The sequence below is a fragment of the Theropithecus gelada genome, chromosome 18 (assembly GCF_003255815.1).
Source record: "Theropithecus gelada isolate Dixy chromosome 18, Tgel_1.0, whole genome shotgun sequence".
Taxonomy (NCBI): Eukaryota; Metazoa; Chordata; class Mammalia; order Primates; family Cercopithecidae; genus Theropithecus; species Theropithecus gelada.
In genome coordinates this window covers 51093761-51107804 of record NC_037686.1, presented here as the reverse complement: position 1 = coordinate 51107804, position 14044 = coordinate 51093761, and the positions used below count along the sequence as shown (strand labels likewise).

At 44.2% G+C, this 14044-nt stretch overlaps 1 protein-coding gene across 13 annotated transcripts in view; it reads right to left on the bottom strand.

Annotated features, from left to right (window-relative positions):
* Nucleotides 1-694: 694 nt before the first annotated feature.
* NEDD4L (neural precursor cell expressed, developmentally down-regulated 4-like, E3 ubiquitin protein ligase) overlaps nucleotides 695-14044 on the bottom strand; it is a 366704-nt gene continuing 353354 nt past the window's right edge. For 6 of the 13 annotated variants that reach the window (XM_025364982.1, XM_025364987.1, XM_025364990.1 and 3 more), the window contains 4 exons: nucleotides 13670-13777; nucleotides 11832-11928; nucleotides 11019-11091; nucleotides 695-6120 (listed from right to left, as the gene is read on the bottom strand). In XM_025364982.1, coding sequence (XP_025220767.1) covers nucleotides 6018-6120; nucleotides 11019-11091; nucleotides 11832-11928; nucleotides 13670-13777 — 381 coding nt within the window. In that variant the 3' untranslated portion in view covers nucleotides 695-6017. The remainder of the gene's footprint in view (nucleotides 6121-11018; nucleotides 11092-11831; nucleotides 11929-13669; nucleotides 13778-14044) is intronic. The other 7 variants (XM_025364989.1, XM_025364993.1, XM_025364985.1 and 4 more) reach the window with 2 other exon arrangements.

The following is a 14044-nucleotide window of genomic DNA, read 5'->3' as shown; positions in this document are numbered from 1 at the left end:
ACAGCACCTTTCTGAGAAGCAACTTGGGGATTCATTATTGAATCTCATTAACTCTCACACAAGTTGAGGGCCAGGCATACAAGGATGCCTTTTGAGGAACAGACTCACATGGATTATACAAATGTTACATAAAATAGTAATTCTCAAGTTTAATAAAAGAACAAAACAGTAGACGGATAAGAATAAATGTGCATCCTTTTAGTAGGCTTAAGCCATGTGTTTTGGGCAGACTTTAACTTTTTTTTTTTTTTTGAAACAGAGTCTCGCTCTGTCGCCCAGGCTGGAGTGCAATGGCATGATCTCGGCTCACTGCAACCTCTGCCTCCCAGGTTCAAGTGATTCTCCTGCCTCAGCCTCCTGAGTAGCTGGGATTACAGGTATGCGCTACCACATCTGGCTAATATAGAGATATTTTTTGTATTTTTAGTAGAGATGGGGTTTCACCATGTTGGTCAGGCTGGTCTCGAATGCCTGACCTCAGTGATCCGCCCACCTCAGCTTCCCAAAGGGCTGGGATTACAGGCGTGAGCCACCATGCCCTGCCAGACTTTAATGTTTTTAAAAGGGTGGAGATTTTAGGGAGATGAAGGAAATGAACGCACTATAAATCTGCAGGCATTTAAACTCCTCTGAAACAATTAAGTTAGTGCATTCACAAAGAAGTTTTAAATCAAACAACCCATAATACTTGATGTAGAAAATGTTCCAGCTTCCATAATTCTTTATTAAATATTTGACAAGTTGCATCGCTTCTTTACAATGACTTCATTTTGTCACATTAGTCTTTTGCTGTCAGGAAAACAATGTACAGTGTCTCTTTAGATCTCTCAAGAAAAAAGAAAAGCGAAAAGGATTTGTTCTTCAAGAAAACTTTCCTGTGTGTATCAAATTCAACCATAGTTTAAAGCTATTCTGATTGTGAAAATGAGCATTATTCATAAGTTGTCTTAAAAAAAAATTCAAGGTAGTTTGGTTTTTACCACTGTATCAAATAGTACTTGGCTTCCTATTAGGTGGTGGGTTTATAATAAAAAGTTATGAAACATTGAGAATTTATTTGGAATGCTTGAAACATTTCACCTTAAAAGTCACTACTTTTTTCATGTTTCATTTGATGATAGATCCTGAATGAAGAAATAACAGCAAATTCACATCATCTTCCTACGGTTTTCTCAGGCTCCAAGGGTCGAAATTCGGAGGACACAGCTTGGAGAAAACTGTAGAAGGGACTAAGCTCTCACCCCCTTTCGAAACCAGATTACTCAATAAAGGTGTAAAAATGCTATACAAATATATACAAATATATTTGGACAGCATATGTACGTATATATGTATATATATTACATACATAGTAGTAAAGGAAGAACAAAGTCACGCAAAGTTAACATGAAGGAAACCGTGACAATCTAGGTGAAATTAGTCTGAGTGAAAGGGGAAAATTGGCTTACATAGGAACACAGATATCTGCAGACACGGAGTTATACAGAGGTACGGTCACGAGGAAGGCTTCCGATGCACTGGTACGGGGTTGAGAATGCAGTGCACGCAAGGTTAGGTGCCAACAGCAATGCTACTCCTTACACACAGAAAGCCAAAGAACAGAAAGACATGCCTTTGAAACATGTGTTGCTTTGAGTGGAACATCTTTAACAAACGACGGATGTTTAATGAGAGGTTTGCTTGGAAAATTTCATGCCAACAGGAAGCTACCCCTTTTCTAGAAAACATTCTCCAAGCTCCTGTCTGAATGCTACAGCATTTTCTCTGACATACTGAGAACACTCTGGGGTGGGGGTGTGCGTATGCAAATGTATAGACACTGTTCATTAAGGCTTATATAAATTAAAAAAGTGGTCCAAATATCACATTTTTCCCCCAGTTTTAAAATCTAAAGTACAAAGTGGAGTTTATAAGGATTTGTTTTTTAAAAACACATCCGAGTCCTGAAATTGGCAGTTCTGACATGACTTATCAGGATGTACCCCAATGCCTGAATGACAGAGGTAGCGTGTGATCTTCGGGCTCGGGGAAGGTCAGGAAGGGAGCAGGCCAGGCAGTTACCCTGCACAGCGGCACCCCCTACTGGCAAGGCAGAAAATGATACCAGACAGCACCTCCCACCTCTCCCTGTAAGTACAGGGGTGCAGGGGCAGGGTAAGGAGAAGAGAGAAGAGGAGAATTAGCACAGTGGGTAGGGGCTGCAGAACTGATTAACCCAGGCTCTCTTTATACGTTTTTAAATTTCAGAGGTGAGTACAAGACTCTTAGAAATACAGGAGTCGACTGTTAATGGGTAACTGTTAGAACAATTAAAAAGTTGCTATGTATGAACCTGGCTTTCAAGAGGGCCACTGTGGATCTGGCAAGTTAGCAGTGGTGCACATTGTCTATGCAACAATGGGAGATGTAGAAAATGGTTCAAATGTTTTGCACGCTGTTTCTCAGAATCTGTCACTGTGAGGCCGGGTGCGGTGGCTCATGCCTGTAATCCCAGCACTTTGGAAGGCTGAGGTAGGAGGATCACCTGAGGTCAGGAGTTCAAGACCAGCCTGGCCAGCATGGTGAAACCATCTCTACTAAAAATACAAAAATTAGCCAGGCCTGGTGGCGGGTGCCTGTAATCCCAGCTATTCGGCGAGGCTGAGGCAGAAGAACCGCTTGAAGCTGGGAGGCAGAAGTTATAGTGAGCTGAGATTGAGCCACTGAACTCCAGCCTGAGCTACAGAGCGAGACTCTGTCTCAAAAATATTAATAAGAATCTGTCCCTTTGTCCTTACATGGGAGAAATAATACACGCCAAGTCGCTCTGTATCCCTCATTGTCTGAATTTAGGGAATAGCTGATGTCACCTGCTGAAGGGTCCTGGAAACAAAAGTCAAGTGTCTTACCTTTGTTCTTGTGATTTGTTAGAGGACTGGCTACAGAGAAGCATAAACATTTCAGGCAAAAAGGAAAAGAGCACTGAAGCTGGGAGTACACTGTAACACAGAAAATGAAGGCCTCATTGCTGCCGGCTCCGGGACCAGCGGCAGAGAGGCACAGGCTGTTGGACCTTCATCCCACCAGGCGCTCTTTCCACGTCCTTCCTCGGGCCAACAAGGGGCAGGAATGGAAATAGCCGGGACACACAGGCAGCCGTGATAACTGATGTTAAGAAACCTGCAACAGGCAGTGCGTGAACTCTGGCACGTACTTCTCGGCCTCATGTAAGTGGCCCATAATAATTACAGCTTCAGCAGACAACTCAAGAAACTGCATTAAGGTGATTTCTCTGGCTATAAAGAGAGCCCGGCCTGCAGAGCAGTGTGGCTGCTGCGACCTCTGGGATAGGCAACACTGCCCTCTCTGCCCCAGGGCTACTCACAGGGCAGGTCGGGGCCCAAGGAATGGCCCAGCAACCGCTCCTCACCCAGCACAGAGCACAGAGCAGGTGGAGGCCCAAGGAATGGCCCAGCAACTGCTCCTCACCCAGCACAGAGCACACTGCCTTTCCTGCCACCTGCAATTATGCTGTGAAGATGACGGGGTGTGGTCATCATGATTCAGAAGAATCAAGATCTATGACCATTTTAGGCAAAGAGAGAAACTTCGAGAATTGCTGAGGACTAGTGAACCTTGTTTTGCTTTTTTTAAAAAAATACTAAACCCCCACCTCAGCAATATTTAGTTGTCATTTAAATCAAGCTGGTATTATTAAGGGGTTGATGAACTGAGGTGTCACTCACAATTACTGCCTTCCAAGAATTCATGGGGTGGATTTCAGTAATTCTTGTTTGCTTCTGGCTTAGAAATTGTCAGAATGATTTTTCTTTTATACTTTCCAATACTTGACTTAATATGCATTTAGTGACTATTCTGTTTTTTTCAATACACAGTTTACAAGATGACAGAAGTATCCCAGTTCTTAGGCTAGAACTGGATTTCTCCCTCTACAATTACACGATTACTCTCAAAAACCAAGAAAGCGTACTGCTCAACTCAGGCTCTGGCATGATTCTTAAAAAGAAAACTGACTCTAGACTACAGGGGCTTACAAAAAGGGGATTTTTTACCACTGAGACATTTGTTATGTTAACTGTAGGGGAAACGTCTCACCAACAGTCAAAACCAATGAGCAGGATTTTTTTTTTTTTTTAAAGTTACATAGCATCTAAGTTTTCTGATCACTACCAGGTACTTTTCAACCAATAAGAAAAAGGAACCAACACTCAGCTCTGTAGAAATCTACCTTCTTTTAGAAACCTCAGGCCTCTGCACCTTTAGACAACTCATTTACGACGACAACCTTCCATGGCTTCTCACATGCCACCCAGGGCACAGTAAAAACGGCAATTTCTTACACCGAAAGGTCCTTTTTATGTAACAAACAGACATCCCCAAACCACAACTCTTTTGTCCTATTGATGACTGGCATGAGATCAAATCTCTAGCGTCCCCTAACTGCCCCGACAGGGTCTAGGACAACACAGGTTAAAAAGGACAGTCGGGTCGTTCAACTCCCACACTGCCTCAGGTGTTTTCTCAAAGCACGACAATTCTGCAATGGAGACTTACACGTGGAAAAGAATCAAACTATGCAGGTACCCTCAGTCCTCTGCCACTACCAGCTCAACAGCTTGAGCTCAGAGGATCAAGTCAAGTCTCTGTCTCACTTTTAATCTAGCGCACAACAGACACAACTCAGGCAGTACACGGTATCGAAGCATGCAACAGGTCATTGGTAACAAAACTCAGTTAGATTAAGTGTACATTCAATAAATCTTTGTAGTTGAGTAGAAATCACAAAACAGTTGGTGAGGACAGGTCTGTAGGCTCAGCTTTACATCCAGGTTTTTATACACCAGCAGCCAGATTCACAATGGATAGATATTGCACCGGAAAGATGTGTGCGGGGAAAAGAAATCATCACCACATTTAATGTTCATGATAGAAAAATAAAAACAAAACCAGACATGACCTCCATGTAGTACATAAAGTGCCTTCAGAATTGGTGCATTTACAACAAAAACTGGTTATTTAGCTACCATTAGCAAACGCATACAAACAGGAGACTAAACAGATCTGGTTTCCACAGTTTTGAATCAAGCAGTGCCAAGTTTCATTCAAAATGTCTCTACTACAAACAGCAAAGAGGAAATAGAATAAAAGATGACTGTACAGCGCCAGGAAGGGCTAAATAATTTCTCTGATGAGAAATGGGAGTCCAACCCTGTCTCAAATGTGTTACAGCACAGGTAATTACTTCTAAGGAATAATGGTGTGATTCCTTTCAAGTCAACACAAAATTTGTCATGCTATGTTACAATTCTCTCAGCCTGTAGCTATTAGCTAAATTTGTACAAAAAACCCCAAAAACAAAAACGTAATATCCAGTTTTTCATTCTGAGTATGGAAAAAATTATTATGTCTAATATTATATTGGAAATTCTCTCAAAGTACTTGTCTGTAGAAGGTTTTTGGACAAAAACTTGCCTTCCAATTCTAATAAAGTAGAGGGTGGAGGTGTCAGAGACTTAAAAAATAAAAATGTCATTGACATTAAGCCTGGTATGAAAGTGAAATACAAAAAAAAAATGCTCACTTTTCCAAGTACATGAGACATCTTTAATCATAACGAAATAAAATCTGAAAATCGGTCTAAATCATTTTAAAAAGTAAACATGAGTTGTAATACTATACCTGTAGAGTGATTAATTCCATTCATTGTCATTAGAAAGGATGTAAAATATTTATTAAGGGCTTTGCCTGCAGAGGCACAACATAAATAGCGTAAGTCCTCCTGAAATGTAATTAGTGTACACATCAACCAGTTGATAATTTGTGGTGGGAAATGCAGAAACTCAAGCTGGGACCAGGTTCCCACATCCGAACTTGGACGAGTGCATGGCGAAGGCTCGGCTCCAGGGACCATGCCTGCAGCTGCTCTCTGCCATCGCCTCTGCAAAAGTCTGTTAGGCAAATGCAAAAGTGCAAGCAGAACTTGCTTGAAGAACAACCACCCCCGAGGCAGAGGGTGCTTAATCCACCCCTTCAAATCCTTGAGCATTTTCCACGGCCATGAGAAGTTTCTCTCGTAAATCTTCAAAGGTTTCATATGGAGGTAAGTCAAGGCGATTAAAGCTGCAAAAGGAACAAAAAGTATAGGTGAAAAGCCACAACAGCACTTCCTAGATCTGGTTAGTAGGGCATGGTGTTTGAGTAACAGAATAAAAAAGCCTTAACCAACAATTTTGATTACCTGGAAAAAAAAAAAACAACCCAAAAACCTCTAGCTATGAAACATCTACACTAAGTAAGCTCTTGTAATTTACAGAGAAAGAACATTTTGAATGGTCCATGAAACCTTTGCTATAGTCAGATGCAGATCTTGGAACAATCCTGGTGGGAAGGGAAACATGAAAAGCAAAGTAACTGGCAACACTTCCAAACCCTTGGACCACAGAGTTGATGCTTTTGGAGTTACCCACGAATTAAGACTGTGTCTGTCTCTAACACTATTACTTATTCCACACTAGGCCTCAAGACAAGTGCTTTTCTATTAACTCACTTCATTTTCATCACAACCCTATGAAGCAGGTCATGTTATCTCCACTCTGCACAGGAGCTCCTGGAGCAGAGACAAGGTTCCTGAGGTCACAGTCTTTGTCATACGGCAGACCCACAAATAGAACCCAGGCTGTCTGGGGCTCCGAAACACCAGTGCTAAGCTACCTCCTCTGATCAAAGTCAGGCAAAATTGACATTTGCTATGCAAAGGTGCATTTAGAAAAAGTCCCTACATATCTGGAGGCTTCAGATGGGGGCGGCGACTGCAAATCGCCCTGGCAACAGTGAGGGTTTTCAGACAAAAGGATGGCCTCTATGCTTCTGTGACATGGGGAAACTGCATACAGGGGTGCCAAGTGGATCGGATCAGTGGGCCTGGCATACAGCAAATGCTCAATTACTCAAGAGATGGTATCAGTGTGAACACCTTTCAACATTTACTGAATGTCTACATGGGGCTCAAGACCAGAGCCTCTAGCCACAGAACCTGCACCTCGGTGTGTGTGTGTGTATGTGTTGGGGTGTGGTTGCTGATGTGTATCTGTCATGAAAATGGCATGCACACTGGCCACAGCTCATTATGACATAAGAGCTCAAGTTCACGGAGTGCTCACCATGCCCCACCAGCCTTGTCTCAATGTTATGAACCCTGGCAATCACCTTGTAAGGCAGCTAATGCTTCATCCCTATTTCACAGAGAGGGGGAGCTTGAGACACAGCGAGGTTAGGTAACTTGCCCAAGGTCACACGGGGCCAGGTACAGCCCCGGGGTGCTCCAAAGCCCAGCTCTTGAAGTGCCCTTGTGCTGTCTCTGCCGTGAGTGCTCACACTGTCTGTGTTTAAAACCGCCCCCTCAGGGTATTGATGTGTGATTCCAAGAATAAGCAAAGTAACCTCCTAGGTTTTAAAAGCTAACCATTCACGCGCTCGCTTCAGCAGCACTTACACATACACTAAAAGCTAACCATTGTCACAGCCACAGAAAAGAAACAAATACTGTAGAGGGCCCTTTAACAACCCCTAAATGTTGAGTAAGTCCCACTGAGTTCCACTTGGATTCTCCAACAGCCCCTAAACACTAAAAGACAAGAGAATAACACTGTGCTTCTCAAACTGGGGTTCTCAGAAACCCAGGAATCCTAAAAGAGTAAGTACTAATAGAGGCTTTTCACTTTCTGTTATCATATTGATAAAGACAGGACTTCACGTCTACAGATGGCATTTAAAAGAGGCTTTCACGGAAAGTGGCTTCAGGCTTTTCAGCTGGGGTTCCACAGTCCTGGGCCTGCAATCCCTATCGGGGTCTCAGGCCCATTCTTGAGACCTGTGACCATTTTTTCCCTTTAAAAAAGGTCCATAGATTATTCAGGTTTGAGAAACACTGGAATGATGAAGAGAGAGGCAAAGACGGGAGGTCAAGATCTGAGGTTCTGAATCATGCTGCTTAATGCTTCATCACTTTGCATCTCCCTGTTATCTGTAAAAAAGTGGGTCATAACATCACACACCTCTTAGGACCACTGTGATGATGGTATGAGTCAATCACATCAAGTGCTTAGCACCATCCCCAGAATGAACTGAGTGCTTGGTGAGTGTGAGTTCCTATCATTTCAGAGGTCAGGACACACGAACCTGGCTTTGGTCTGCACTAATGAGCTGGGTGACCTTAAGGAGCTCATTGTCCTCAGAGGGCTTCAGCGTCCTCATGTGGAAGATGCACGGGCTGAACGAGATGATTTTTGTCTGGAGTCTTCCTAAAAGGGCAGGTGAGCCTGTGATTCTTAATGAAGAGTAATTTTAAATGTCTGAGTAGTGACCTTTTACAGAACAATGAAATGACGTCCTTTGAATGTCAGACACTCAATGGTCACCATTGGAAAGCTTAATGAAAGGCACCCTCATCATAGAGAACCAGATCCTTCAGCTTCTGCTCTTCTAGGAAATCAGATTTTTATTTTGAACTTTAATTGTGTATCATAAAAATCAAACCTATGTATGGCGAAATTTTAGGGCGGAACTGTTGCCACGAAACAGCCAGTGAAGTTCCTGTTTCCTATGTCAAAATACAGGCAGGGTCAGGTAGGGAGGAAAGCCATTTCGAAGAAACAGCAGAACAGTCCCACTCATGCTAGCCAGTGTTGCTTGCAACTGCCAGTCCCCACCAGCCAGGTCAACTTAGTCTGGAGAGAACATCATTGGGAAAACTACATAGTTGCTTTATTTCCATGACACATAAAGAGGAAGATAAGTTCTGGTAAGAGCCAGCTGGGCTGTTCCCCTCCTGTAGGTAGACCTTTGCCCTTCCTAGGGAAGAGCTGTGAATTTTCAACCCTGCCAGCCTATAAGAATCATCTGGGGAGCTTTGAAAATCCCACTGCCCGGATCACACACCAGACCAACGAAGTCCAAATCCCAGGCATGAGTGATTTCTTTAAAGTTCTCTAGATGGTTCCAACATGCAGCTGCGGTTGAGAACCATTGAGTTCAGAGGTCTTATCTGGGAAGTTCTACTTGTGGCAGAATCATGTGGGCTCCGAAATAAAAAAAAAAACAGCTCAACAGTAAGACATGTGTCCCTGAAGTCATGGAGAAACATGGGTTGAATGAACACGAAATTGGCTCACTAATTTGGTTTCCTTGGAAAAGTCTAAAAAGAAAGTGGCTGTATCAACAGAGACAGTGTATCTGGTGTAGTGGTTAAGGGTGCAGGCTCTAATTCTGGTAGACCTGAGTTCAAATCCTGGGACTCTGTGACTCAGGTAAGCCCTGCACCAGCCTTCTGACAGCCCAAGGGAATAACATATCTCATAAGGCTGCCATAAAGATTAAGCAGTGCCTGACCACAGATGATGACTGTGCCCAATAATTTCGCTTTTCCTAATCTTCATCCTGGTTAGTGCTATAAGCCTGAGTTCCGCATCACCACCCACAGTCCTGGGGCTTGGCTCAACGCCAGTGCCTTTCATATGGAGGCCAGTAGAACCCAGAAAACCACATATGACTCAGACACTGTTTGGATAAAAGCTCTGAACTACTCGAGCATTCTTCCCTTAGAATAAAGCCAGAGAACCATGGACAACGACTGCTCTGGATATTCATCAACTTTAGGCTGCAGTCAGCTTGCTTTCAAGGCTCTGACAGGCAATGACCACATTCTTTCCATTTGGAGAGTCACATGAATGGAAAAAAAACCCCACTTTTCTGGAGAGGCAAGGGTAAAAAACCTTTCACAGTCGAAAATGTGTTTTCGCAAACACATCTGCATGAGAATTCTCTCCTGGCCAGCACTGCTAGTTTAAGGGAGGGCGTTTCCTGCAGGGAGTGTGCGGTCGCTTGTGTTAGCTCGGTAAGGCCAGAGCAGGCTTTGCAGACCCTGTTGCATGAGAAACACAGGGCTACGCTGCTCACCGTTTTCCAGAAGGCCCACTTCCGCTGCTTCCCCAGGAGCAAGAAATGAAGGCTTTCTTATGCAGAAAAACCAACATGAGGGACATGGGAGTTTGAGTGAGCAAGAGCTCCCTGAACCCGGCTTCAGGAAATCGATCCTGTCCAGTCTGCATTTGCGATGGGTTTCACGCAACTCTTCAGAAAACAACCGGACCCTTCTGCCTCACTGTGTCTCCTGAGAGGGCCTTCTGAGGGCAGCCACGCTCCACGCCTGGGCATCCCCGGCCACGTGTCAGCCCTCTTACTCTCCTCCAACCACAGTCACATTACTGCTCAATTCCAGGGAATTACGGGTTATTCATGGGCATAGAAGGCCTTTGAAAAAGGATGTTTCCACAGGGTATTTTGTCCTAATTTCTCAACCAATTTAAGATTGGAGTAAAAACCTAATGTGCTTATAGAGGCTGAGAGCTGCCTTATACATGTATGGTGAACAGCGAAAGCTGCATTACCTAAAATAATGAGGGAAAGACTGGGCTCAGGGGAGAAATTCCCCATGGCAGGGACGCCTGAGCCCTTTATGTGCCAAACATACTGAGTGCATTACGTCTTTTTTTTTTGAGACAGAGTCTTGCTCTGTCACCCAGGCTGGAGTGCAGTGAGTGGCACAATCTTGGCTCACTGCAAGCTCTGTCTCCCGGGTTCACACCATTCTCCTGCCTCAGCCTCCCAAGTAGCTGGGACTACAGGCACCTGCCACCACGCCTGGCTAATTTTTTTGTATTTTTAGTTGAGATGGGGTTTCACTGTGTTAGCCAGGATGCTCTCGATCTCCTGACTTCGTGATCCGCTCGCCTCAGCCTCCTAAAGTGCTGGGATTACAGACGTGAGCCACCGTGCCTGGTCCGCATTATGTCTTATTAGCACTACTGTACAATTCCTATTTTCATCCACATCACTGTCCCTTAATTCTCTAAGCTACTTACAAACAGGAAACAGAGCAATCTATAGCCTCGAGCCCAGCACCACACCCAGCTAAGTAGTTCAAATACTGCTGTTGACGTGCGTGTGTTTTTGCCACTCACCATGTGTGAGCTCTGGGCAGTTTCTCAGGACTGCCCCATTGCTCTATTGTAAACAGCTGAGGACCATTGGAACCTAGACAAGAAAAGAAAAAGAAATGTTAAGAGTACTTGGGGTAGAAGAATGAAGCTATGGTGTGGTCTGCAGTCCAGCTACTGTCAGGGCAGGGTTTGCCCCCAAGGGTGAGGTCCAAGACACTCTCTTCTGCTGCAACATTGATATTTAACGTTGAGGGAAGCCAGAGGTCTGCACAGCCTCACAGAAAGATCGCATTGTCTCCAGAATGGAATTGCACTAAGTTTAACAACCACAACAGTTATGTGGAAAGGCAGGCAGCTACAGCCTCTCAGCTGGACCCTGGAAATTTAAACTTCAAACTAGTTTTGGAGGTGGGAGGGCGAATGAAATGTGACCTTCAGTATGCAAAGTAGAGAGTGATTTTTTAAATCTATAGTAAACATGGAAAAATTCTGCCTACTGGAGGTGACTTCATAGATCAGTTTACACCATATAAATGACCCTGCAAACCCTAGTGTCTAATGATTTTCTAAAAAACTAAACCAGGAAAAAAAAAGAGCAGCCTTATGGATCTCTTCACAAACCGCCCCCCAATCCCTCGAGGTAGAAGCACCATGTTGTCTATATAAAGTACAGATAACAGCACTTTAACTGAACTTTCATGGAACCTATGCATGGCACACTGTCCTGAAACTTAGCTTTCTGCAGAGGCCTGGGCAGCAGGGTTCTTGGGCCACAGTTCATGCCTGGCTGCAAATTCCCAGGAGGACAACTGAACCTAATGGTATCCTGCTCACCATAAAGTTCGGCAAATCCATTCATAGGTACTCGCGATGTCCCTGTGACAAACTGCAGTAACCGGATACGCTTTTCGGCGTCCATGAGTAGCACAGCCTATGAACAGAGGCAGAAGCTCGTTATATCCCCCACGTGACCCATGGCACATGCTGCTGTCATGCAGGCAGGCAGAACTTAATCTTATTTATATTGTAATGTAAGACCTAGACAGTTGACACTGAAAACTGAGTAGTTTTTTTATGGCCACAATATGAGCTGGCCTCTCTAATCTAAGAGACTGAGTGATCACAACGTCCATCTCTTTCTTCTTCTGCCAATAGGCCAAAATAAACGATATAAAAAGCAAACTCTCTGATGGCACCGAGCTCATGTTTCTGTGTTCGAGGCTTACCAGTTCCCCCTAAGCCAATGATAAATATACAGTATTTAAGATTTGTCATCACAAGGGGAAGCCAGGTTATGAGATGGGATTTCAGACTGTAGACATGTTCCCTAGAAGACATCATTTTATCAAATGAAAAAAAAAAAAAAAAAGCCAAACAAAACAAAACAAAAAAACAAAGGCAAAGATGGGGTTCTAAAACAATCTGTGTATCTTACATAACTGCATTATTACAGGAATCCAGGTGGCTTTACTGGTAATGTCACTGGGACTATTTAAAACAAGCCAAGTGAGACCTGGACTAGGATTTGAAGACTCTGCATTTTTTTTTTTTTGACACGAGTCTCGCTTTGTCGCCCAGGCTGGAGTGCAGCGGTGCGATCTCGGCTCACTGCCAGCTCCGCCTCCTGGGTTCACGCCATTCTCCTGCCTCAGCCTCCTGAGTAGCTGGGACTACAGGTGCCTGCCACCATGCCCGGCTAATTTTTTGTATTTTTTAGTAGAGACAGGGTTTCACAGTATTAGCCAGGATGGTCTCGATCTCCTGACCTTGTCATCCACCTGCCTCGGCCTCCCAAAGTGCTGGGATTACAGGCCTGAGCCACCGCACCCAGGACTCTGCTTTTTTCATCTCTATTCCTGCTGGCATTTGAAATAGTAATAATATGCATTTAGAAATGTGAAAAAGGCTGGGCACGGTGGCTCACACCTGTAATCCCAGCAGTTTGAGGGGCCGAGGTAGGAGGACTGCTTAAGCCCAAGAATTTGAAACCAGCCTGGGCAACATAGTGAGACCCCATCTTAAAAAAATAAATAAATAAAAATAAAAGAAATTTGAAAAAGTTAAATGATTCCTTTTTGGGATAATCAGTCTTTTTGGGGATAACTGTTTTTTTTAAGTTTGTTTACTGCATCTCTCTTGGACTTGGACTCATCCATTCCTATTTTACTTCCCTCCTAAGCTGAACAGGATACAAACACTGGCCCTAAGATAATAAATCAAAGTTGTGTTATCTTTGGTTGAAAGATACACAGATCAAAATATTTGTTGGAATCTTTTTTAAAAATTGAGAGAACGACTTCTTAACAGAAAGTGGCACTTTGGCAAAGCCAACCCTGAAGCCTGTTTCTGCCCTGAGGAGCCCCCCATTTCTATTTACACTTTGGAGGACCAGTCCCTCAAATCAAAGTCACTTTCACGAGGTGGTCAAAGTCACTTTCACGAGGTGGTCAAGGAAGGCCAGTGTGCTTTTGTAGTGACCAACTTCATTCAAGTTTAGCTGTCTGCTCCAGTTGCAGAGGAGCTGCCACGGGGCTGCCGGCTCAGTTTGCCTCTTCCCTCCCCCAGCAGTCCAAGCTCTAACAGACCCCAAGGCCAGCATCAGTCCTGAAGTCAGACCACACGGAGGGCACCACACAGCTCTCAATCCTGCCTCAGGTGGAGGTGTTCATTACCTTCCAGAACCACTGAATGACAGGGTGGTTTGGACAGTAGCCGTTCTTGTAGATAGAATGCTGTCTCCAGTCATTCACGTCCACGTCACCGAGGCCGCACATGAGCAACTAGGAAGAAAATTTACCAGATGTAAAAGCAGGATGTGAAAGCTGCGAGATCACACACTGAGAAATGACATGTGGTCATTTCTCAGTGCCAGCATGTGGTCACTGTGCCGTGAAGGTAAGCTACCAAATCGTAACAGAGGAAGGCAGACACCTGTTCCAGGCTCCACCTGCCATAGCGATCACAGAGGCAGCAGTCACGAGGGTGGCTCAATTCGAACCCTGTGCAAGCCACGGTATGTTATATTGGATATAAAAATGCCACAGTCG